Source organism: Balaenoptera borealis (assembly GCF_965194805.1).
Source record: "Balaenoptera borealis genome assembly, chromosome: 14".
NCBI lineage: Eukaryota > Metazoa > Chordata > Mammalia > Artiodactyla > Balaenopteridae > Balaenoptera > Balaenoptera borealis.
Genome location: NC_138875.1, coordinates 71,913,767 through 71,941,618, shown reverse-complemented (window position 1 = coordinate 71,941,618; position 27,852 = coordinate 71,913,767). Strand labels below are relative to the sequence as shown.

Here is a 27,852-nt window from a genome sequence, read left to right as displayed (position 1 = left end):
CTCCTGCCCCTCACACCCCCAGCCCCCAGCCTCTCCAATCTCTCACTCTCCTTCTCTGCTCACAGAGCCGGGGTGGGGGAGCCTCCTCGGGCACTGGCCAGCACCCCGTCACTTCTGCTCACCCTTGCTTGGCCCCTCACCTCACACGGTGCCCCCTGAACTCCTCTCAAACATTTCAAAGTCATTTCCACTCGGCTCCACACACCCTTCAGCCCACCCTCCCCTCCTTGCAGTTCACCAAGGCGGTGGCTCCTCCGTGTGCCCCCTCCTCCCTCCCCTTGGCCCTTGCCCCCTCAGCCCGCGTTTCAGGACCCCTACATACCCACAGCCCGACAGCCATCACCACCACGAAGTAGACGACGATGACAGAGATGTCGGCCGCATTGCGGATGCGCTCGTAGGCCTTGAGGGGCTCGGCGGTGGCAGTGGTCGCGGGGCTCCAGGTGCTACTGTCCATGACGGTGGCCGCGATGCGTCCCTCCAGCCCAGGCCGCTCGCTCCTTATATGGTCTCCGGGTTAATGATCAGCCCCGGGGAGGGGACCCGTGAAGTCTGGCAGCAGTGCTGTCTTGCAGGAGCCCCAGCGCTGCGCCGTCGGGGAGCAGCTCTGAGTGCAGAACGAGGAGGAGCTGGCAGAGCTTTGGCGGGGAGGTGGGCGGGTAGATAAGCGCTCTCCCTCGAGCGGGGTGGGGCCGGCCAGGGGGTGGTGCCCTCCTAGCACAAAGGCCCACTGTGCTCCGGCACCGGGCATCAGGCACCGGGCACCGTGCAGCCTCGCCTGGCCTGCTGTGGGGCCACACCCAGGCCAGGGCTCCAGCGGCTCCATTGAGGAGCCAGGCTTCCTGGTGCTGGGGGCCTAGAAGCTTCAGATCACCTGCCACCTGCCGTTGGACCAGTCTTGTGTTCTCTGCGGACCTGGCTTCTCCATGTGTAAAATGAGTGCGGGACTGTTCCAGGAATCAGCCAAGTTCTTGGTCTCCATGGAGAACATTCTGGGGAGAACCAGAAGTTGCTGGATGTTGCTGGAAAAAAAATTCAGCATGATGGCAGTATCTTGGCCACTCATCGGTGAGTGGGATGACCACTCACCCATCCACCTTTCTGCCTCTCCGTCTACAGCCTGCAGTGCCCAGGGGCACTGTTACCCCAGCTGTAAGGAAGAAGGAACTGACACTGGGAAAAAGGATCCCACTGGGAGCTATTTCCTTGCCCTGTGCCTCACCCAGTAATGTTATTTGGGGCCCTTCCAAGGCAGGTGGGAGGGAGGAAAGATACTAGAGAATCCCTTCCAAGGAACTCATCAAACCCTAGCCCTTTCTGGGGGCTCAGCCTGCCCATCTGGAAACACATGTCTAATTTGGAAGTCAAGGCTCAGAACAGAGATGACCGTGAGAAGAGGCACAACTCACCCAAGGTCACATAGTGAGCCAGTGACAGAGGTGACCATGCAGCCCAGACCAAGGCAGGCCTAGTTCAGAGGAGGGTTGGGATGCTCTCAGGGGCTGGTGCTGGAGGCCCCAGAGCAGCCACTTTGGAGAGGGGACCCTTGCTGGGTGATGAGGTGAGGGAGGGGGAAGGACCACCCAAACACGCCAGGATGCTATTCTGCCTCAGGCCCTCCCTGCCCACCACCAGACATCCATCCACTGCTTAAAGTCAAGCAGCCCATTCCTTTGCACCTTGTTGCCTCTGAGGGCCACTGCCCTCCTGCCTCTTCAGTGCTTGTTTGTCCCCACTTCCCCCATTCATCCCCCAGGACTGTAAACTGTATAAGGGCCCATCATAACACCTGCCCACAGGAAGAAGAAATTCCCCATTTGGGGATCTTGGAAGCAGGGGCTCTTCACCGTGGATGCCTCCCATGACTTAGAGCTCAGCCGTCAGCCACAGCTTGGAGCAGCTTGCCTTCCATCTGTGTCCATTGGTTCCCACGTTCAGCAAAGCTTTTTCACCTGACTCTGTGCCAGGCAGAGTCCCTGCCCTCAGGGAACTTCCAATCTGGTCTGGAAGTGAGCCCACCCGCAGGAAAAGTCCAGCCTTTAACCACCAGCTGCAGGCTGCCAGCCCATGCCTGGTTCTAAAAGTGAAGTCTGTGGAAATGAGCAAATCCAAAACGTGAGTGGGAGGAAGGCTTGGAAGTGCTGAAGGACCTCAAAGGAGGGACCAAGCTGTTCTTTGATCTTTCTAGGACAGCAGAACATAGGTGGCCAGAGAAGGAAAGGGATGGGTGGCAGCCAGGGAGAGACCATAAAAGGCATTCATTCATTCATTCACTCTTACAACAAAAGAGCAGCTTCTATGTGCTAGGTCATGTGCGATGACTCTAGGGATACAGCTGTGAACAAGACTCACAGGGCTCTTACCTTCCTCACAGGGCTTCCAGCCCAGTAGGGGAAACAGAACATCATCAAAGATGAGACAAATCATGTACCACAATGTTCATTGCAGCTCTATTTACAATAGCCAGGACATGGAAGCAACCTAAGTGTCCACCGACAGATGAATGGATAAAGAAGATGTGGCACATATATACAATGGAATATTACTCAGCCATAAAAAAAAAATGAAATTGAGTTATTTGTAGTGAGGTGGATGGACACAGAGTCTGTCATACAGAGTGAAGTAAGTCAGAAAGAGAAAAACAAATACCGCATGCTAACACATATATATGGAATCTTAAAAAAAAAAAAAGGTTAGGAAGAACCTAGGGGCAGGAGAGGAATAAAGACGCAGACATAGAGAATGGACTTGAGGACACAGGGAGGGGGAAGCGTAAGCTGGGATGAAGTGAGAGAGTGGCATGGACGTATATACACTACCAAATGTAAAATAGATAGCTAGTGGGAAGCAGCCGCATAGCACAGGGAGATCAGCTCGGTGCTTTGTGACCACCTAGAGGGGTGGGATAGGGATGGTGAGAGGGAGACACAAGAGGGAAGAGATATGGGGATATATGTATATGTATAGCTCATTCACCTTGTTATAAAGCAGAAACTAACACACCATTGTAAAGCAATTATACTCCAATAAATATGTTAAAAAAAAAAGATGAGACAAATACTTCTAAAATTAACATAGTGATATGTGCTTTGCAAGAGAAACACTAATGCTCCAAATATCTAGCAAGGATTTTGACCTGGGAATGAGGGGAGGTTGGGGGAAGGCCTGGGAAAAGTCTGGTTTGGGTAGGGCCCTGAAAGAGAAGGAATGAGCCAGGTAAGGGGGGAGTGAGGGATGTACCAGGAGAGGGCAAGCATGGTGGGGGAGGAGGAGGATTTATCTACAATGTATAGGAAGTCACCACCTGGGACTAAAGATAAAAAATAAATTAAAAGCTTGTCATCAGCAAGTAACTCCCCACCATGGCCATCCCCAGGCTGACTGAGGTCCTTTTGCAATTTCTCTTCCTCATTGGTCTCCTCTAAAAGAACAGTTTAAACCCAAGAAAACAGTATGGAAGTTTCTCAAAAAATTAAAACTAATACTACCATATAAGCCAGCAATCCCACTTCTGGGAATATATCTAAAGGAAACAAAAACACTGTGTCAAAGAGATATCTGCACTCCCATTTTCATAGCAGCATTATTCTTTTTTAATATTTATTTATTTATTTGGCTGCACCAGGTCCTAGTTGCAGCAGGCAGACCTTAGTTGCAGCACGTGGGATCTAGTTCCCTGACCTGGGATGGAACCCAGGCTCCCTGCATTGGGAGGGTGGAGTCTCAACCATTGGACCGCCAAGGAAGTCCCTGTAGCAGCATTATTTACAACAGCCAAGACATGGAAACAACCTAAGCATCACTGATGGATGACTGAATAAAGAAGATGTTGTGGGGCTTCCCTGGTGGCGCAGTGGTTAAGAATCTGCCTGTCAATGCAGGAGACACGGGTTTGATCCCTGGTCCAGGAAGATCCCACATGCCACGGAGCAACTAAGCCCATGCACCGCAACTACTGAGCCTGTGCTCTAGAGCCCACGTGCCACAACTACTGAGCCCGTGTGCCACAACTACTGAAGCCCACGCACTGCAATGAAGAGTAGCCCCCACTCGTCGCAACTAGAGAAAGCCCGCGTGCAGCAACGAAGACCCAACGCAGCCAAAACTAAATAAATTAAATAAATAAAATTTTTAAATAGATGTTGTGATATATATTACACAATGAAATATTATTCAGCCATAAAAAAAGGAAATCTTGCCATTTTCAACACTATGTATGAACCTTAATGGCATTATGCTAAGTGAAGTAAGTCAGACACAAAAAGACAAATACTACATGATCTCACCTACACGTGCAATCTAAAAAAGGAAACTCATAGAACCAAAGAGTAGAATGGTGGTTGCCAGGGGCTGAGGGTGGAGGAAATGGGGAGATGTTGGTCAAAGAATACAAATTCTAAGATAAATAAATCCTGGAAATCGAATGCACAGTGTGGTGATTATAGTTAGCAATACTGTATTGTATACTTGAAAGTTGCTAAGAGAGTAGGTCTTAAGTGTTCTCACCACAAAAAAAAAAAAAAAGGGTAACCATGTGAGGTTAGTTAACTTGATTGTGGTAGTCATTTCACACTGTATGCACATATTAAATCATCACATTGTACACCTTTTTAAAAAAATCATGTTGTCCAACCTAATTTTTTTTAAAATTATTTCCCCTGAACAGATGCTTCCAGAGGAACAAGGTATGATGCCCCACCTGCCCCCACAGCTGTCCAGAGCTGCCAGGTCACTGCTCATTGATGAGGATCCTATTGGCCTCTCTCCTGCCCTCACTGGTGCCAACAAAACCCAGGGTCTAGTCATTAAAAGGGACCTTGTTACGAGGACCTCAGAGAACGAAGAAAGCTGGCCAAACAACCCGGCTGTGGGGAAGATGAGGCTGATGAGGAAACACAGACGTGAGAGCAAGAAGCAGACCCCACCTGAACCCACATAGGTTCACAACCTCTGGTCAGATTGGGGTCTTAAGTTTGAAAAGCCAGGTGCCCACAGATTCACAGCTAAACCCGACTGTTGGAGAAAAATAAATATTCAAATGACCCAGAGGTTGCTAGTATGTACAGATGGCTGGGGAGAGACCCAAGATTTGGAGGGTAATGATTCATTACTAAGTGGGAATTGTCCCGTCTCCTCTTCTCTGCCTCTGTCCTCACTACTCATCTATGCAGGTCCCACAAGAGTCCCACCTGCTCCTGCCAGCCAGGAAGGTCCTCCCCAGCAGGCCCCAGTGCCCACCTCACACTGGCCAAACTGCGCTGTTTAGCAAGGGACCCCACAGTGGAATGGCCAGCTTCTGAACTCTTGTCCCACAGTGAAATCAATTACCTAGGTGAGGAGGCCATGAGTTCGGGAAGTTGCCTGAGGAGGGGACCCATATGACTACTTTGAATTTCAGCTCAGCCATCACCAACAGTGGACCATGGACAGCTCACTTGCATCCGTGACTCTCCCTTTGAACGTCTGTAAAATGGTGTAGACAAGGACTGTCTTATGTACCTACGAGGTGCAAATGGGATGTGAAGAAGCCTTGTTGACAATGAGAGGGTGAAGGTGAGGGACAGAGGGGGCTGCTATGATTTTCTCTCCTTTACCTTTTCCTGGTTGCAAGCTCAGGTGTGAGAAGCAGGTTGCTGATCAGTGTATTAGCTTCCTGTGGCTGATGTAACAAATTACCACAAACTCAGTGGCTTAAAACAACAGAAATCTATTCTCTCACAGTTCTGGAAGGCAGAAATCCAAAATCAGTTTCACTGGCCTGAAATCAAGTTATCAGCAGGGCCACACTACTGAGGGTCTAGGGGAGGATCCTTCCTTGCCTCTTCCAGCTTCTGGTGGCTGCCAGCATTCTGTGGCTTGTGGCCATATCACTCTAATCTCTACCTCTGTCTCTTTTTGTGTGCGTGTGGTTAAATACACATAACATAAAATTTACCATTTTAACTATTTTTAAGAGTACAATTAGTGGCATTCAGTACATTCATGTTGTTGTACAACCATCACCACCATCTATCTTCAAAAACTTCATTTTCTCAAACTGAAACACTGTACCCATTAAACAGTAACTCCACACTCCCTCTTCACCCAGCCCCTGGAAATCACCATTCGACTTTCTGTCTCTATGAATGTGACTACTCTAGATGCTTCATATAAGTGGAATCACACTATCTGCCTCCAGCTTCACATTGCCTTCTCTTCTGTGTCTGTCTGCCAAATCTGCCTCTGCCCCTCCCTTATAAAAACATTTATGATGGCATTTAGGGCCCACCAGAACAATCTAGGATCCTTAACTTAATAACATCTGCAAAGACCCTTCTTCCAAATAAGGTAGAATTTACAGGTTCCAAGGATGAGGACCTGTTATCTTTGGGTGGCCATTATTTGGGCTACTGCAATCAGTGATGGTGAAGGAGTCTGAATTTGGAAGGATTTGATGGAGTGAAACTGAGTCCCCTTAAAACTGAGTTTCCCTGCCAAGTTTATGATTAACTTTTCTATCCAAAACTTTATTCCCTTTCTTGTCCCACCCTTCTTCCCCTAAGGATTGAGGAGTATCAAAGAAAAGGGGGAACTGAAACCAAGCAGGACCCTGCAGGGCCTTCCTGTGTACAAGCCCCTCCATGTCCACCACTTCTTGTTTGGTCTTCCTCAAGTTCCAAAGAGCAGACTTAAGCAGTTAATGATTAGAACAAGAGAGTAACAGGACTCCTAGTTCCTCCTGAAGGGATATAGATAACAATCTGATGCATATCTTTGAGTTGTTCTGCGGAAACTAAGATCCCCCAGCTGGTGGAGGATGGTGACTACATGCTGACCACAAGCATGTAGACCCCAGACTGGTTGGAACCAGAAGGTTGATGGTTAAGATTCCTAAAATATCACCCTGTTACCTCACCACCAACCAATCAGAAAAATGTCCATGAGCTGATCCCTCATGGGATCACCACACACCCTACAACCCTCATTCCAGTGTTGCCTTTAAAAACTCTTGCCTGAAAGCCACTGGGCAGTCCAGGTCTCTTGAGCAATAGCTGCCCGTTCTCCTTGGTTGGCACCCTGCAAACAAATGCTGTACTTTTCTTCACCAAAACCTGATGAGTAGATTGGTTTTGCTGAGTTGGACAAGCAGACCCAAGTTTAGTTTGGTAACAAGAGGAAGCAGGATTGAAGCTGCTTTGGTAAGGGCAGGGAGGAGAGGAAAGAGCTACTGGAGGGGTAAGTCCAGGCCCAGGGGTAAAAGCTAAAAAGCTGCCAGGAGAAGAGGTGAGAATGAATAGAAGGGCCAGGAAAGGGAACCAGTGAGTTGGCCTCAGGCTGCCCACCCTTCTCTCCCAAGCTAATGTCTGGGCCTGGGGGTAGTAAGGGAAGAATGGAAAGCTGAAAGAGACAAAGTGCTCCTGACCCTCACTCTAAAGCTAAAGTCAACAGGGGGTTGACCCCTGGGGGGGGCTCCATCCCAGCATCTGAGCCCTGGCTAGGTCTCTGTCATGCTGGGTGACCTTGGGTAAGCACCTTATGTCATCTGAGAATCACCTCTACAGTGAGGCTCCAATCTGATCTAACAGAGGCTTGCTAGTGCCCACCATACATGCCAGCTTTGGGCCGGGACCAGAACCCAAGTTGCTTAGCAGTGATCTATAGTTCTTTCCTCTAGATCCCAAATCCCAGGCAGGTTTTAGGGAGTAGCTGTGGGGCAAGATGCTGCAAGATGCCATAGCCTATCTTTCCCAGAGCTCTTCACAGGGCACTGCCTCAAACCTGTTCCTCAGCCTGGGGCAACAGGAACAGTGCATGGCCAGGAGTCAGGAGGCCTGGGTTCAGGTGCTGCTTCCTCTGCCAGGTGGCCTTAGCCAAGTCACTTCCCTCTCAGAGACTATTACCTCACCTGTCAAATTAGCAGAATTTAACCAGCTGTTCCCTTAAAAAGAATCCCAGTGCCAATTCTATGACTCTAGCCTGGGCCCTGAAGCTCCCTGAATCTCTGTCTCCATTTACAAACTGGGGACAATAAGCCCTTGACAGCTGCATGTCAGAAGCATGTCAGTGGCACTTCATCCTAGGTCTCATCCGCCCCACTACATCTGCTGGCCCCAGGGGTGACATTTTCTATTGCTCAACACCATTTCTAAAAGTGGAAAGGGGGAACATGACCATTGCTCATAAAGCATCTCACCTCTCCCTGGATGCTCTTCACCCAAAGAAGTTGACAGCTCTAAAGAAATGTGGGAAGTGCACTGGGTGGAAATTCTGGCTCCTCCTCTTATTAGCTCAGTAACCTCAGGACAAGTTATCTAATTTGGGAGACCTCTGTATCCTCACTTACAAAATGGAGATAATAATATCTAAGATAAATGAGAAAACATACAAGGAGCAGAAGGCAGATACAAAAAAGATAACTGATACTGTGTGTTGGGACAAGTGATACAACTTTCGTCTTCACAATGACCCTATTGTTATCTGGATTTTATAGATGAGAGCACTGACACTCATAGTATCCTGCCCAAGTTGGTAAAAAGTCAAGCTGGTGCTCAACCCCTTGGGCTATGGTATTAGACCCACATGGGTCTAATACCACCCATATTCTAACCCCAAGTGCAGAGAGCAGGAAGAGAAGAGGACTAAGAAAAGGGAGGTGAAGCCTTAGCCCTGATTCCAAGCCTACTCCTCAGTAGGCCTCCCTCTTTCCTCCCCCCACCTCACCCCTGGCTTGTCACTCGGTCCCAGCTGCCTGTTGGTGTGAGGCATACCAGTGAGTCGTTAATTGTAACAGATGCAGGCAAAAGTCAGCAGTGTTACAGGCACTATCTTCTGTCACCCCCTCTGGTTTTCTGAAAACCCAGAGCCTAGGAAGACAGCAGGTAGAGTAGCAGAGTTAAAAGGCCCTGGAGAAGTCAGCTCTCTGAGAGCCACACCTCAGTGTGACTATCACCCATGTATTCCAGCTCCCTCTGTAAGATGAGACAGAGAAGCAGTTCCTGGCAGGAGGTAGCCAAAGGCATTGCCTGAGGAACTCACCAGAGCCCTCACCTGTGAACCTTACCCCACACACAGCCAATAGCCACCCATGCATCCACCGGCCACTGAGACCAGGATTCCAGGAACACAAAAACCAGGCTCAAAAGTCCTTGGGCAACTGAAAGACCCACAAAGGTTACAATGAGGATGGCAAGTCATTTATATATTCAACAAATACCAGTTGTGCATTTGTCTAGGCATCAGGGGTACAAAGTGAGCAAGACATGTGTAGTCCCTGCCTTTTAGAAGCTTAAAACACATACATGTGCTCAGTGGGCATAGAGTTTCCTTTTGGGGGGATGAAAACATTTTGGAACCAGATAGAGGTGGCAGCTGCATGCACTCGATGACACTGAATTTTTCACTTTAAAATGGTTAATTTTATGTTATATAAATTTCACCTCAATTTTTTTTAACATCTTTATTGGAGTATAATTGCTTTACAATAAAGTTTCTGCTTTATAACAAAGTGAATGAGCTATACATATACATGTATCCCCATATCTCTTCCCTCTTGCATCTCCCTCCCTCCCACCCTCCCTATCTCACCCCTCTAGATGGTCACAAAGCACCGAGCTGATCTCCCTGTGCTATGCAGCTGCTTCCCACTAGCTATCGGTTTTACGATCTAAAAAAATAAATAAATAAATGGGAATAAAGATGCGGACCTACTAGAGAATGGACTTGAGGACACGGGGAGGTGGAAGGGTAACCTGGGACAAAGTGAGAGAGTGGCATGGACATATATACACCTCAATTTTTTAAAAACCCATGCACAAGGCACTAGGTCTGGAGATAAAAATTTAATTCCCCATGCAGATTATTTCCCCCCAACCTGTTGGCTGATCCTAAGAGTTTCATTAGTTTCATTCATTTGTTCAACAAGTCATTTGAGCAGAATGAAAAGGTGAATTTATTTCACCATCAAAAGAATACTCTCTCCCATCTAATGGCTAGTCCTGATAATTGTACATTGAGAAACATCATCCATTCATTCAGAGTATCCATTCTACAGCAGGTACTGGGGGCTACAAACTTGAATAGGATACAATCTTTGCAATGAACATGGGAGTATAGATATCTCTTTGAGATACAGATTTCATTTCCTTAGAATATATACCCAGAAGTGGAATTGCTGGATCATATAGTGTTCTATTTTTAATTTTTGAGGATCTTCCATACTGTTTTCCATGATGGTTGTACCAATTTACACTCCCACCAACTCCACATCCTTGCCAACAGTTGTTATCTTGTCTTTTTGATGACAGTCATTCTAAGAAGTGTGAGATGATATTTCATAGTGGTTTTGATTTGCATTTGTCTGATGATTAGTGATGTTGAGCACATTTTCATGTACTCGGCTCCTCATATATTGTTTGAGTTCCTTATATTTTGGGGGTATTAAAAAATGGTAACTATGTGAGGTGATTAATGTGTTAATTTGATCATGGTAATCATTTTACAATGTATCTGTATATCAAATCATCACATTGTACACCTTAAATATATACAATTTTGTCAATTATGCCTCAATGAAGTGAGGGGGGGAGAAGAAAATACTAGCCAAAAAAAAAAAGACAAATTCTGCCTGGGGGCCCTCCCAGTCCATTAAGGAAAGTTTACATCTGATATGCATGTGCTGTTCCCTATGCAAGGACACTTTCTCCCCTGCTCTTCACCTGGATAACTCTCATAATTCTTTAATCTCAGCTTAAATTTCTTCCAAGAGTCTTCTTGACCTGCACCCCACGCTTAGCCTAAAAGCTCTCTGAGAACCCTGTTCTCAAGCCATACTCTTGTCCTTCCTGTCCCTGTCTCAATTTTCAATTGACTTTTAGTTGTATAACTATATATTTACTGTCTACAGTTCCCACTAGACTATAAACTTCATGAGGGTAGCCCCAGTATCTCTTGGCCATTATTGTGCCTAGGACTGGGGCTGAGATATAGTAAATGCTCAATAAATATTAGCTGGGCAAATAAATGAATTAAAATAATGAATACAAAAAATTATAACATGATAGATGGTGAGGCAAGGTGAGGTAAAACACGCTTGATTTGGTCTCACTAAAAGATGTAGGGAGCGGAGCAAAAGAAATAATCATTAAGAGGGGATATTTGCACTGAGTCTTCAGGGATAAGTAGGTTTTCCTGAGGCAACGCAGTTGGGGAAAGATTTTAAGATGTGAGAGAACACAGTATGCATATTCAGGGAACAGTGAGTGCTTGTGGTCTACCTGGCTGTGCAGAACAGTCGGAGATAAGGCCAGAGATGTGGACAGGAATTGGACCACAGGGGACCTTGTGTGGCATACTAAGCATCCTGGAATTTATCCTATAGAACACTGGGGAACCAGTAAAGCAGGTGTTCCTGACCTTAGATTCATGGACCCCTCAGAGTTGGGTTTTGAACATCCATGGACTCCCTTAAATTGTATACACAATTGTGATCAGGTTAGTGTTTTCTTGGAGAGAGGACCCATAGCTTTCATCAGATTCTCAGAAGATCAGTGACTCAGAAAAAGAATAAGAACTACCACCTTCTCTGACCATCTTAACTAAAACAGCCCCACCCCACCCCAGTTCAAGAATTTCATAGTGCTCATAACAAAATATAAATATCTTGTTGATTTCCATGTTTACTCATTTTTTGCCTCTCTTCCTCTCTGTGAGAGCAGAGACTATATCTTTCTTGTTCAGGTTCTATCTCCTGTGTCTAGCACACATGGCCTGGAAGCTATAGAGCTCAATAAATATCTGTTAACTAAACAAATCTTACTATAGGTTTTTCTTTTTAATTGTGCTAAAATACACAGAACATAAGTTACATCTTAACCATTTCTAAGTGTACAGTTCAGTTCCATTAAGTACATTTACATTATTGTGCTACCATCACCATCACCCATCCACAGAACTCCTTTCATCTTGCAAAACTGAAACTCTGTACCTATTAAACAGTAACTCCCCATCCTCGCACCCCCACCCAGCTCCTGGCAACCAACATTCTACTTTCTGTATCTAAGACCTTGACTACTCTAGGTACCTCATATAAGTGGAATCATATAGTATTTGTCCTTTCGTGACTAGCTTATTTCACCTAGCATAATGTCCTCATGGTTCACATGTGTCAGAATTGCCTTCCTAAAGACCTAAATGTAAGGCCAGACACTATAAAACTCTTAGAGGAAATCATAGGCAGAACATTCCATGACATAAATCACAGCAAGATCCTTTTTGACCCACCTCCTAGAGAAATGGAAATAAAAACATAAATAAACAAATGGTACCTAATGAAACTTAAAAGCTTTTGCACAGCAAAGGAAAACATAAACAAGACGAAAAGACAACGCTCAGAATGGGAGAAAATGTTTGCAAATGAAGCAACTGACGAAGGACTAATCTCCAAAATTTACAAGCAGCTCATGCAGCTCAATATCCAAAAAACAAACAACCCAATCCAAAAATGGGCAGAACTCATCAAGAAAAAAAGGGAGAAGACTCAAATCAAATTAGAAATGAAAAAGGAGAAGTAACAACTGACACTGCAGAAATACAAAGCATCATGAGAGATTACTACAAGCAACTATATGCCAATAAAATGGGCAACCTGGAAGAAATGGACAAATTCTTAGAAAAACACAACCTTCTGAAACTGAACCAGGAAGAAATAGAAAATATAAACAGACCAATCACAAGCACTGAAGTTGAGACTGTGATTAAAAATCTTCCAACAAACAACAGCCCAGGACCAGATGGCTTCACAGGTGAATTCTGTCAAATATTTAGAGAAGAGCTAACACCTGCCCTTCTCAAACTCTTCCAAAATGAGCAAACTTATTCTACAAGGCCACCATCACCCTGATACCAAAACCAGGCAAAGACGTCACAAAGAAAGAAAACTACAGGCCAATATCACTGATGAACATAGATCCAAAAATCCTCAACAAAATACTAGCAAACAGAATCCAACAGCACATTAAAAGGATCATACACCATGATCAAGTGGGGTTTATCCCAGGAATTCAAGGATTCTTCAATATATGCGAATCAATCAATGTGATACACCATATTAACAAATTGAAGGAGAAAAACCATATGATCATCTCAATAGATGCAGAAAAAGCTGTCAACAAAATTCAACACCCGTTTATGATAAAAACCCTCTAGAAAGTAGGCATAGAGGGAACTTACCTCAACATAATAAAGGCCATATATGACAAACCCACAGCCAACATTGTTCTCAATGGTGAAAAACTGAAACCAATTCCTCTAAGATCAGGAACAAGAAAAGGTTGTCCACTCTCACCACTATTATTCAACATAGTTTTGGAAGTTTTAGCCCTGGCAATCAGAGAAGGAAAAGAAATAAAAAGAATCCAAATCGGAAAAGAAGAAGTAAAGCTGTCACTGTTTGCAGATGACATGATACTATACATAGAGAATCCTAAAGATGCTACCAGAAAACTACTAGAGTTAATCAATTGATTTGGTAAAGTAACAGGATACAAAACTAATGAACAGAAATCTCTTGCATTCCTATCCACTAATGATGAATAATCTGAAAGAGAAATTAAGGAAACACTCCCATTTACCATTGCAACAAAAAGAATAAAATACCTAGGAATAAGCCTACCTCAGGAGACAAAAGACCTGTATGCAGAAAACTATAAGACACTGATGAAAGAAATTAAAGATGATACAAACAGATGGAGAGATATACCATGTTCTTGGACTGGAAAAATCAATATTGTGAAAATGACTATACTACCCAAAGCAATCTATAGATTCAATGCAATCTCTATCAAACTACCAATGGCATTTTTCACAGAACTAGAACAAAAAATTTCACAATTTGTATGGAAACACAAAAGACCCCGAATAGCCAAGCAATCTTGAGAAAGAAAAACAGAGCTGGAGGAATCGGGCTCCTGGACTTCAGACTATACTACAAAGCTACAGTAGTCAAGACAGTATGGTACTGGCACAAAAACAGAAATATAGATCAATGGAACAGGATAGAAAGCCCAGAGATAAACCCACGCACATATGGTCACCTTATTTTTGATAAAGGAGGCAAGAATATACAATGGAGAAAAGACAGCCTCTTCAATAAGTGGTGCTGGGAAAACTGGACAGCTACATGTAAAAGAATGAAATTAGAACACTCCCTGGAGACCTTCAAGATGGTGGAAGAGTAAGACGTGGAGATCACCTTCCTCCCCACAAATACATCAGAAATACATCTACATGTGGAACAACTCCTACAGAACACCTACTGAATGCTGGCAGAAGACCTCAGACCTCCCAAAAGGCAAGAAACTCCCCACGTACCTGGGTAGGGCAAAAGAAAAAAGAAAAAGCAGAGACAAAAGAATAGGGACGGGACCTGCACCTCTGGGAGGGAGCTGTGAAGAAGGAAAAGGTTCCACACACTAGGAAGCCCCTTCACTGGCGGAGACAGGGGGTGGTGAGGGGGAAGCTTCGAAGCCACGGAGGAGAGCATAGCAACAGGGGTGCAGAGGACAAAGCGGAGAGATTCCCGCACAGAGGATCGGTGCCGACCAGCACTCACCAGCTTAAGAGGCTTGTCTGCTCACCCACCCGGGCAGGTGGGGGCTGGGAGCTGAGGCTCCGGCTTCGGAGGTCAGATCCCAGGGAGAGGACTGGGGTTGGCTGCGTGAACACAGCCTGAAGGGGGCTAGTGCACCACAGCTAGCTGGGAGGGAGTCCGGGAAAAAGTTTGGACCTGCTTAAGAGGCAAGAGACCACTGTTTCAGGATGCACGAGGAGAGGGGATTCAGAGCACTGTCTAAACGAGCTCCAGAGATGGGCACAAGCCATGGCTATCAGTGTGGACTCCAGAGACAGGCATGAAATGCTAAGGCTGCTGCTGCAGCCACCAAGAAGCCTGTGTGCAAGCACAGGTCACTATCCACACCTCCCCTCCCGGGAGCCTGTGCAGCCCGCCACTGCCAGGGTCCCGTGATCCAGGGACAACTTCCCCGGGAGAACACACGGCGCGCCTCAGACTGTTGCAACATCACATCGGCCTCTGACGCCACAGGCTCACCTCGCATTCCATACCCCTCCCTCCCCCTGGCCTGAGTGAGCCAGAGCCCCCTAATCGGCTGCTACTTTAACCCAGTCCTGTCTGAGTGAAAAACAGACGCCCTCAGGTGACCTACACGGAGAGGCAGGGCCAAATCCAAAGCTAAGCCCCAGGAGCTGTGTGAACAAAGAAGAGAAAGAGAAATCTCTCCCAGCAGACTCAGGAGCAGCGGATTAAATCTCCACAATCAACTTGATATACCCTGCATCTGTGGAATGCCTGAATAGACAAGGAATAATCCCAAAATCGAGGTGGTGGACTTTGGGAGCAACCGTATATTTTTTTTTCCTTTTTCTCTTTTTGTGAGTGTGTATGTGTTTGCTTCTTTGTGTGATTTTGTCTCTATAGCTTTGCTTTTACCATTTGTCCTAGGGTTCTGTCTGTCCTTTTTTTTGGGTTTTTTTTTTTTTTTTTTTTTTTAGTATAGTTTTTAAGCACTTGTTGTCATTGGTGGATTTGTTTTTTGGTTTGGTTGCTCTCTTCTTTCTTTCTTTCTTTTTTTTTCTTTTTTTCCTTTTTTTATTACTTTTTAATTTTTTTATTTTTAATATTAATTTTTTATTTTAATAACTTTTATTCTTTCTTTCTCTCTTTTCTTTCTTTCTTTTTCTCTCTCTCTCTCTCTCTCTTTCCCTTTCTTTCTTTCTCTCTTTCTTTCTTTCTTTCTTTCTTTCTTTCCTTTTTTCTTTCTTTCTTTCTCCCTTTTCTTCTGAGCCATGTGGCTGACAGAGTCTGGGTGCTCCGGCTGGGTGTCAAGCCTGTGCCTCTGAGGTGGGAGAACCAAGTTCAGGACATTGGTCCACCAGAGAACTCCCAGCTCCACGTAATATCAAACAGCAAAAGCTCTTCCAGAGATCTCCATCTCAACGCTAAGACCCAGCTCCACTCAATGACCAGCAAGCTACAGTGCTGGACACCCTATGCCAAGCAACTAGCAAGACAGGAACGCAACCCCACCCATTAGCAGAGAAGTTGCCTAAAATTGTAATAAAATCATAGACACCCCAAAACACACCACCAGATGCGGACCTGCCCACCAGAAAGACAAGATCCAGCCTCATCCACCAGAACACAGACACTAGTCCCCTCCACCAGGAAGCCTACACAACCCACTGAACCAACCTTGGCCTCTGGGGGCAGACACCAAACACAACGGGAACTATGAACCTGCAGCCTGTGAAAAGGAGACCACAAACACAGTAAGTTAAGCAAAATGAGAAACACACAGCAGATGAAGGAGCAAGTTAAAAACCCATCAGACCAAACAAATGAAGAGGAAATAGGCAGTCTACCTGAAAAAGAATTCAGAGTAATGATAGTAAGGATGATCCAAAATCTTGGAAATAGAATGGAGAAAATACAAGAAACATTTAACAAGGATGTAGAAGAACTAAAGAGCAAACAAACAATGATGAACAACACAATAAGTGAAATTAAAAATTCTCTAGAAGGAATCAATAGCAGAATAACTGAGGCAGAAGAACAGATAAGTGACCTGGAACATAAAATAGTGGAAATAACTACTGCAGAGCAGAATAAAGAAAAAAGAATGAAAAGAATTGAGGACAGTCTCAGAGACTTCTGGGACAACATTAAACGCACCAACATTCAAATTATAGGGGTCCCAGAAGAAGAAGAGAAAAAGAAAGGGACTGAGAAAATATTTGAAGAGATTATAGTTGAAAACTTCCCTAATATGGGAAAGGAAATAGTTAATCAAGTCCAGGAAGTGCAGAGAGTCCCATACAGGATCCAAGGATAAACATACTAAGACACATATTAATCAAACTATCAAAAATTAAATTCAAAGAAAAAATACTAAAAGCAGCAAGGGAAAAACAACAAATAACATACAAGGGAATCCCCATAAGGTTAACAGCTGATATTTCAGCAGAAACTCTGCAAGCCAGAAGGGAGTGGCAGGACATATTTAAAGTGATGAAAGGGAAGAACCTACAACCAAGATTACTCTACCCGGCAAGGATCTCATTCAGATTCGAGGGAGAAATTAAAACCTTTACAGACAAGCAAAAGCTAAGAGAATTCAGCACCACCAAACCAGCTTTACAACAAATGCTAAAGGAATTTCTCTAGGCAGGAAACACAAGAGAAGGAAAAGACCTACAATAACAAACCCAAAACAATTCAGAAAATGGTAATAGGAACATACATATCAATAACTACCTTAAATGTAAAAGAATTAAATGCTCCAACCAAAAGACATAGACTGGCTGAATGGATACAAAAACAAGACCCGTATATATGCTGTCTACAAGAGACCCACTTCAGACCCAGGGACACATACAGACTGAAAGTGAGGGGATGGAAAAAATATTCCATGCAAATGGAAATGAGAAGAAAGCTGGAGTAGCAATTCTCATATCAGACAAAATAGACTGTAAAATAAAGACTATTACAAGACAAAGAAGGACACTACATAATGATGAAGGGATCAATCCAAGAAGAAGATATAACAATTGTAAATATTTATGCACCCAACATAGGAGCACCTCAACACATAAGGCAAATGCTAGCAGCCATAAAAGGGGAAATCGACAGTAGCACAATCATAGTAGGGGACTTTAACACCCCACTTTCACCAATGGACAGATCATCCAAAATGAAAATAAATAAGGAAACACAAGCTTTAAATGATACATTAAACAAGATGGACTTAATTGATATTTATAGACCACTGCATCCAAAAACAACAGAATACACTTTCTTCTCAAGTGCTCATGGAACATTCTCCAGGATAGATCAGATCTTGGGTCACAAATCAAGCCTTGGTAAATTTAAGAAAATTGAAATCGTATCAAGTATCTTTTCCAACCACACGCTATGAGACTAGATATCAATTACAGGAAAAAATTTGTAAAAAATACAAACACATGGAGGCTAAACAATACACTACTTAATAACCAAGAGATCACTGAAGAAATCAAAGAGGAAATCAAAAAATACCTAGAAACAAATGACAATGAAAACACTACAACCCAAAACTTCACTCTGTATGAGTGACTTACTTCACTCTGTATGAGTCTGTCATACAGAGTGAAGTAAGTCAGAAAGAGAAAAACAAATACCATATGCTAACACATATATATGGAATCTAAAAAAAAAAAAGTTCTGAAGGAACTAGGGGCAGGAGAGGAGTAAAGACGCAGACGTAGAGAATGGACTTGAGGACATGGGGAGGGGGAAGGGTAAGCTGGGACGAAGTGAGAAAGTGGCATGGACTTATATACACTACCAAATGTAAAATAGATAGCTAGTGGGAAGCAGCCGCATAGCACAGAGAGATCAGCTCGGTGCTTTGTGACCACTTAGAGGGCTGGGATAGTGAGAATGCGAGGGAGATGCAAGAGGGAGGAGATATGGGGATATATGTATATATATAGCTGATTCACTTTGTTATAAAGCAGAAGCAGAAACTAACACACCATTGTAAAGCAATTATACTCCAATAAAGATGTTTAAAAAAGAATATCCTTCCTTTTAAGGCTGAATCATTCCATTATGTAAATAGACCACATTTTGTTTATCCATTCATTCACTAATGGACATTTGGGTTGCTTTCACCTTTCAGCCATTGTGACTAATGCTGCTATGGACATGGGTGTGAAGGTATTTTTGGATCCTCTTTGAAATAAGAGCAATCACAGGATGGGTGGATGGATGGAAGGATGGACGGATGGATGGATGGATGAATAGTGGATGGATGGGTGGATTGATGGGTGATAGATGGATTGATAGATAAGTGAAAGAGCTCCAAACTGAATTACATCTGTTTCCTGTCCTGGATGTCACACTTTCTACCTGCATGACACACCGGACATCAGAGATACTGTGACATAACAGTGACCCCATTGTAACAATGGCAGTAGGATTGAGTTAAAGGGAATTTCAAAATACTTATAAAGATGAGTAACTCTGTGCTATTTCATGATCACAGTTGGCATGTATCAGTAAAAGGATTATATATTTACAAGACCTTAAGGTATTGCTGTCTAAGAAGAATGGGATTTCCCAGAGTGGTAATCCTAGGAAAGAAGGGAGTATTCAAGTTGGGTAAAACTCACACTCAGTATCAAATGTGGAACAACCGTAACATCAGTCAAAACAGCAAAAACAGAGTCACTGAAAATTCAGGACCTTGAGCCACAGATGATGCTGGCAGTGAATGGATCCAAGATGCAAAGAACTGGGCAAAAATGAAGAGTATAGAGAAGAGATTTTTGAGAATACTGAGCTCCACTCTAAACTGGCCCACAGGATTTGTTTATCCATAGTCTCACCATCCACAGCAATGTAAGAACCAATCCTAACAGAAAAATGAACAAAAAATACAAACAGTTCATATAAAAGAAAATACAGGATTTCCCTGGTGGTGCAGGGGTTAAAAATCTGTCTGCCAATGCAGGGGACACGGGTTCGAGCCCTGGTGCAGAAAGATCCCACATGCCACACAGCAGCAAAGCCCATGAGCCACAACTACTGAGCCCAAGTACCACAACTACTGAAGCCTGCATGCCTAGAGTCCGTGCTCCACAACAAGAGAAGCCACCACAATGAGAAGCCCACGCACCACAATGAAGAGTAGCCCCTGCTCACTGCAACTAGAGAAAGCCTGCGTACAACAACGAAGACCCAATGCAACCAAAAATTAAAATTAAAAAAAAAAAGAAAATACAAATGGCACATAAACATACTAAAAGATACCCAGTCTCTCTTTAATAAAGTACATGGAAATTAAAACTACAGTAAGATACTATTTTTTACCTATCAGACTGGAAAAAAATCACAAATAAATTGATAATACATTGAGTCATAGAGGAAACATTTACTCTCATACATTACAGGTGAAAGTATAAATTGGTACCAACTTTAACAGAGTAATTTGAGAACATCTATCAAAATTATATCAAGAGAATGAGAAGACAAGTCACAGACTGGGAGACGATATTTGTAAAAGACACATCTGATAAAGAACTGTTAACCAAACCTATACAAAGAACTTTTAAAACTTAACAATAAGAAAATGAACAACTCGATTTGAAAATGGGCAAAAGGTCTCAACAGACACCTGTTCAAATATACAGATATCTTCTGACATACAAATAAGCATATGAAAAGATGCTCAACATCATATGTCATTGGAGAACTGCAAATTAAAACAATGAGATAGGGCTTCCCTGGTGGCACAGTGGTTGAGAATCCGCCTGCCAATGCAGGGGACACGGGTTCGAGCCCTGGTCTGGGAAGATCCCACATGCTGCAGAGCAACTGGGCCCGTGAGCCACAACTACTGAACCTGCGCGTCTGGAGCCTGTGCTCCGCAACAAGAGAGGCCGCGATAGTGAAAGGCCCGCGCACCGTGATGAAGAGTGGCCCCCACTTGCCACACTAGAGAGAAAGCCCTCGCACAGAAACGAAGACCCAACACAGCCATAAATAAATAAATAAATAAATAATTTTAAAAAAAAACAAAACACAACAACAACCAAAAAAAAAAAAAAACTAACTGGCCCACATCAGGGCAGAAAAAAAAAAACAAAAACAAAAACAATGAGATACCACAACACACCTAACGATATGACCAAAATCCAAAACACTGACAACACCAAATGCTGACAAGAATGTGGAACAACAGAAACTCTCATTCATTGCTGGTTAGAATGTAAATTGGTGCACCCACTTTGGATGATAGTTTGGCAGTTTCTTATAAAACCAGATATAGTCCTACCATACAATCCAGCAACTGTGCTCCTAGGTATTTACCCAAAGGAGTTGAAAACATGTTTGCACACAAACGTGCACATGGATATTTATAGCATGATTGCTAAAACTTGGAAACAACCAAAATGTCCTTTAGTAAGTGGTACATCCAAACAATGGAATATTATTCAGTGATAAAAACAAATATTCTATCAAGCCAAGAAAAGACATGGAGGAATGTTAAATGTATATTAATGAGTAAAAGAAGTCAATCTGAAAAGGCTATATATTGTGTAATTCCAACTATATGACATTCTGGAAAAGGCAAAACTATGGAAACAGTAAAAAGATCAGTGATTGTCAGGGTTTAGAGAGCAAAGGGAGATGAAGAGAAGAACACAGATAATTTTTAAGGCAGTGAAATTATTCTGTATGATACTCTAGTTGTAGATACATGACATTATCTATTTATCAAAACTCATAGAATGTGCAATGCCAAGAGTGAGCCCTAATGTGAACTATGGACTTTGGATGATAATGAGGTAACAATGTAGGTTAATTGATTCTAACAAATGTACCATTCTGGTGCAGAATGTTGACAGTGACAGAGGCTGTGCATGGAGGGAGGGGGATATGGTAACTTTGTACTTCCAGCTCAATTTTGCTGTGAACCTAAAACTGCTCTAAAAAAATAAAATCTATTTAAAAATTATATATTCACATACCCTTTGACCTAACATTTTTTTTCTAAGAATTTATGCTACAGATAGGCTTACATAAGGGCAAATGACCTACATTCTAAGTTATTTATTGCAGCACTATTTGTAATGGGCAAAGATTAGAAGCAACCTAAATCCTCATCCATAAAGGATTGGTTAAATATATTACAGTTTATCCACTTAATGGAATAATAATATGCAGCCATTAAAAATAAAAAAGAGGGACTTCCCTGGTGGCACAGTGGTTAAGAATCCGCCTGCCAATGCAAGCGACACAGGTTCAATCCCTGGTCCAGTAAGATCCCACAGGCCGTGAGGCAACTAAGCCCGTGCGCCACAACTACTGAGCCTGCGGTCTAGAGCCCGCGAGCCACAACTACTGAGCCTGCGCGCCACAACTACTGAGCCCGCACGCCACAAGTACCAAAGCCTGCGTGCCTAGAGCCCATGCTCGACAAGAGAAGCCACTGCAATGAGAAGCCTGCGCACTGCAACGAAGAGTAGCCCCTCCTTACTGCAACTAGAGAAAGCCCACACGCAGCAACGAAGACCCAACGCAGCCAAAAATAAATTAATTAATTAATTAAAAAGCTCTTGTATATTGATATGTAGTAGTGATCTCAAAGATATTTTGTTAGGTTAAAAAAGCAAAGTGTACAAAACAACATATAGTATGCTAAAATTCGTATAAAATATCAGGGGGTAAGGGAAGAATATAGGCATATATTTGCTTACATGTACAATTTTTAAATCTCTTGGATACACAAGAAGCTGGCAAAATTTATTGCCTTCAGGGAAAATATTTGGATGACTGGGAGACTTTCTCCATATATGCTTACATATGAACCATGAGAACGTATTATTTATTAGATCAATGGATAGTAAGAAGGAGGGAGGGTGGGAGGGAAAGAGAGAAAGAAGAAGGAAGAACACTACACTAGGATCACTGAATATTCAAGTATTTGGGGACCTCAGGGATCATCAAACTTGACTCCATAATATATTCACTGGATCAACAAATATATATTGAGTGTCCTATATACGCCGGCCACTGTTTCAGGTGCTGTAGACAGCAAGATGCAAAGATGTAGGAGTACACAATCTAATGGGGAAAGACCTTATAATGAGAAAGGAAGTCCCAGAGAATGAACAGACCTTGTCAAGATCACCCAGATTGTTGGTGGAAGAGCTAGGGCTGAAACCCAGGTCTGCAGGCTCCTGCTTGGTTTTATTATCTACCCTGGGATTAAAGTACAGTGAGGGAAATGGACTTGATTACCCAGGCAATGCTTATGAGTGTAAAGATAAGTGAACCACAAAACTGGCTTCCCAGAAAGAGCTTTCTTCTTCTACACATGCTTTCTAATGGTCATAGTCACCCCCAACCCATGAAAGATCTCCCAATACTATCTTCATCCTTCATTCACACAAACAATTATTTAAGAGTCATTATAAATAAATACTGTTAATACACACACACATACACTTTTCCAAATGATGATTCGTTTGTCCTTTTGGTTGAGACACCAAAAATGCTAAGACAAAGTAATTAAGGCACAGCCTCCCCTAAAGAATGATCTTCTGTCTGAGCAAGAGGAAGAACCTAATCCTAGTCAAGTATCCCTGATCCCTGGGATTTTCTAAGGATTTTAGGCAAACCCTTCAATAGGGTTTTTCCAAGTTTGGGAAATCCTACCAGGAAGCAAGAAAAGAAGAGCGTCATTCTCATTACATTGAATGACAAAGGTGCAACAATCAATGGCCTGTGGCTTAGCCTAATGTTTTAGGCTGACTTTGATTAAAGTATTATAGAACAGGTATAAAATTGAAACCATATATACACAAACACATATAAACATCCCCACAAATATATACCCACATAGACGTACACACAAATATCAACCCCAAAGAACAAAATAAAAGCCTGAGATGAAGAACCTTCTATTCTAAATTGGCTAAACTTAAAGAAAGAACCAATGTGATGTTTCAAAATGCAAAATCCTGAAATCTCTGTTTGTCTTCCAAGTGATTCTGTGATTGGAGGAGGACCTGCTGGTCGACCTTCCAGCTTTAATTTGGTTCTGACAGGTAGGTAGAACAAGGAATTGATCTTTGGTGAGACTGAAATTGCTGATGGGTGAGAGGAAATGGTTCAGGGCTGTGTTTGAAAAAAGTGGAGAAGGAAACAGATTTTTTTTTATATGGGCTTAGGCCACGGATCCAACCATAAGCCCTCATTTTTAATGGAGGGCCACCACAAAGTCCATCTGCTCTGCTCTCCAGCCAGCAATCATCACAGTTCCCAGTTTAATCTCTTGTTTTGACTCATCCTGAGTCACTCCCCACTTGTTTCCCACTTCCACTCCTTGTGAGAGCTTCCTTAGGTATTCTCCAAAGTCAAGTCAAAGTCGTTGTTTCATGTGAAAGAGGTGTGAGCTCTTTGGGGCAAAGGCCTCTTCAAATTAGAACTGTCATTAACATTGTGATTACACTCACATAGCCCTGATATGGGAGGACTGCTTGTGCCTTCTTGGGCACAGGGAGCTGTGATGTGAGTGGCCTTGAGGGCCAGTTCTTTTAATGTCTGAAGCAGGCATATGTTGGGTTTTCAACTTCCACAACCTGTAAGATAATAGACTCTTCAGGCTGAAAGGGGTTAAGAGCATCCAACCCACCCCTTCGTTCTATAGTGGAAATTGAGACTCAAAGAGGAAGGGTGATTTGTCCATGGTCATTGCCTGATCTCTGCGCTCCCAATCCAATGCTCTGCCTTCTTCTCCAAAAACATTGTTCAAAATAAACCTTACAATTTCTTATGAAGTTAAACCTACACCTATCCTATGACCCTGCAATTCCACTTGTAACTATTTACTCAAGAGAAATGAAAACATATGCTATGGTCTGAATGTGTCCCCCTAAAATTCATCAAAATTCATATGTTGAGTCCTAAACCCCATAGGTAATGGTATTAGGAGGTGGGGCCTTTGGGAGATGATTAGGTCATGAGGGTAAAGCACTCATGAATGGGATTAGTGCCCTTATAAAAGAGGTCTCAGAGAGATGCTTATCTCCTTCCACCAGGTGAGGACACAGTGAGAAGGCACCAGCTCTGAACCAGGAAGAGGGCCCTCACCAAAACTCGAATATGCTGCCACATTGATCTTGGACTTTCCAGCTTCTGGAACTGTGAGAAATAAATTTCTGTTGTTTGTAAGCTACCTAGTCTGGGGTATTTTGTTATAGCTGCCCGGAACAGACAAAGACAACATATATCCACAAAAAGACGTAGACACAAATGCTTACAACAGTTTACCTGTAATAGCCAGAAACTAGATGCAACCCAAATATCCAGTAACAGGTAAATCAATAAACAAATTGTGGTATATCCATTCAATGGAATACTACTCATCAATAAAAAGGAACAAACTACACAATGCAACATGGATGAATCTCACAGACATTGAACTGGGAAAAGAGGGTGAACATAAAAGAGTACATACTGTATTATTTCATTTGTACATAGTTCTAGGAGAGGCAAAACTAATTATTATTCTATGGTGAGAGAAAACAGAACATAGTTGTATGGGACAGGAGAGGGGTGATTTGCTTCAGAGGGGCATGAGAAAACTTTCTGGGGCACTGGCAATGTTCTATTTCTTGATTGAGATCGTGGTTACATGGGTGTAAACATTTGTCAAAACTCACCAAACTGTACACTTAAAATCTGTATATTTTATTGTATATAAAGTGTACCTTCATAAAATTAACTAATAAAAAGGGGAAAGACAAGCCCTTATATTTGCAGTGCTCTTTTCTGTTCACAGTGTATTTTCCCACCTCTCATCTCACAACCACCTCACAACAGCCCTGTGAACTCAGTGAGGTATGGCTCCATTTTATAGGAGAGAAAACTGAGACTGAGAAGCAGCAGCCTCAGCCACCTGTGCCAGGTACTGGAAGCATCTCTATGGTCATAGGACCTGAAGAGCATAGAGTCCACCTCTCACTTGTCAGACAGACACACTGTGGCTCAGAGGGACAGGAACTTGTGAGTCTTACAGGACTCAGGAGGCAGGATCGGGACTAGAGTCCTGGACCCCTGGTTCCTAGCTCCATGTGCTCCCTCACCCACTGCACTTTTGCTCCCCTCCCTCCTCTCTCAGGCCAGGGCCTGCTCCTGCTGCCCGGGCTGCCCTCAGATCCCTCTGGGGGCTCCAAGCCTGACTTCCTCAAGCTAAGCCCCAAATCCCAGTTCTGCACTCTTCCCTAGGTGAATTCTGGGCTCCTCAGGCCCTGCTCTCAGCTAGTTGTCAACCCTCTCCAGGGTTCTAATGAATTCATCCACAGGGTCATTTCTTATGAAAGAATTCCCAGCGTTATTCCACCCAAGGACATCTGCCACAATTGAAAGAGTAAGAATTTATTAATCAAAGAAAAAATTAAAATAAAAGATCAATTTCCACCTACAAGATTATCAGATGTCATTGAGGTCTCTCCCAATGGGGCTTTTTCTATTAGCCTACATTGTTGGAAACACCTCACAGAGTAAATATGTGGATTTGTTTTTATTCACAGAATTATGTGAGTAAATTATGTGTTACATCTGTGGGAAATAACTATAAGACAGAGCTGCTAAACTATGAAAGACCTAACAGTCAAACTTCTTTTATCTTAGGTATTGGCATATCCCACCAATCTGCGCTATTCTAGGCTGTGATAGCTTAGGAGTGAACATGATTTGAATTTATGCATGTTTAGAGGTTGTCTAAAATTCAGAACCAGGCAAATCCATCTACTCTGACCTTAAACATGGCCCTAAAGTAAAATACTTGAAGAAAATGGCTCCCAAAGATTACAGGTGGGGAATTTTTGAAGTATGTTCATATCCAGTTGGACATCAAACAAAGTCAACTAAAAAAGTTGTGGATTGACTGATATGGCAACTGTGGATTGAGCAGAAGTTCTTTTTAAAAGGGCTGTCTTGAAGATTATGACTCAAACGTTGGAGGAACTAAGGTGATTGGCAGTAGAAGGAATCAGAGCATGAGAAATTCCTTTTTTTTTATTTTTGACTGCGCTGGGTCTTCGTTGCTGCGCGCAGGCTTTCTCTAGTTGTGGTGAGTGGGGGCTACTCTTCATTGTGGTGCGCGGGCTTCTCATTGCGGTAGCTTCTCTTGCTGCGGAGCACGGGCTCTAGGCACATGGGCTTCAGTAGTTGTAGCACGTGGCCTCAGTAGTTGTGGCACGCAGGCCCTAGAGCATGCAGGCTTCAGTAGTTGTGGCGCACGGGCTTAGTTGCTCCATGGCATGTGGGATCTTCCTGGACCAGGGATCAAACCCGTGTCCCCTGCATTGGCAGGTGGTTTCTTAAACCATAGCACCACAAGGGAAGTCCTGAGATTCCTTAAATAAAAATGTATTGACTTTTAAAAAAAGATTGTCAGATGTCTAGAAGATGAATAATATCCAGTGCTGCCAAGGGTAAGAGAAAAATGGGCACACTCATACATTGCTGGTGGGAGTGTAAATTTTTATGGTAATTTAGCAATACCTAAAAAAATTTTAAATGTGGATTCTCTGACCCAGCAATTCCAACTTCAAGGTGTCTATCCTGCAGAAATACTCACACAGGTGAACAAAAATATTTACCCATTAGAGTGAAAAACTAGAAACAATCTAAATGTTACTATGGGAGATTAATTAGAATATGGAACCCTACAGAACTTTTTTCACATAACATATTGAGGAAAACTGTCTTGTAAATTGATAACTGTCTTATTTTTTTAATGGCCACTAGTATTCCATAGTCTGTATGAGCAATAATCAATTGAACCACTCCCTTACAAATAGGCGTCTGGGTTGTATCCAGATGTTTTACAAGAGCAACAGCTCTCTAGGAAAGGAAGTGAAAATGTTAAATTTAATTGTAGTGGACTTCCCTGGTGTTGCAGTGGTTAAGAATCCGCCTGCTAATGCAGGAGACACGAGTTCAAGCCCTGGTCTGGGAAGATCCCACATGCCACGGAGCAACTAAGCCCGTGCACCACAACTACTGAATCTACGCTCTAAGGCCTGCAAGCCACAACTACTGAGCCCACGTGCCACAACTACTGAAGCTCTCATGCCTAGAGCCCATGCTCTGCAACAAGAGAAGCCACCGCAATGAGAAGCCCATGCACTGCAAAGAAGAATAGGCCCCGTTTGCCACAACTGGGGAAAGCCCGCGCGCAGCAACAAAGACCCAATGCAGCCAAAAATAAATAAATAAATAAATAAATAAATACATAAATA

The 27,852-nt window shown here is 43.3% G+C and overlaps 1 protein-coding gene across 5 annotated transcripts in view; it reads right to left on the bottom strand.

Moving 5' to 3' along the window:
- LOC309610676 (sodium/glucose cotransporter 1) overlaps window positions 1-27,852 on the bottom strand; it is a 140,932-nt gene that overhangs the window by 77,248 nt on the left and 35,832 nt on the right. For 3 of the 5 annotated variants that reach the window (XR_014234128.1, XR_014234129.1, XR_014234130.1), the window contains exon 1: window positions 323-27,837. Coding sequence is in view for 2 of the 5 variants with exons in the window: in XM_082353817.1 (XP_082209943.1) it covers window positions 323-457 (135 nt within the window). In the remaining 3 variants the exon portion in view is untranslated. Of the gene's footprint in view, window positions 1-322; window positions 27,838-27,852 lie in introns of those variants that run through there. The other 2 variants (XM_082353817.1, XM_082353818.1) reach the window with 1 other exon arrangement.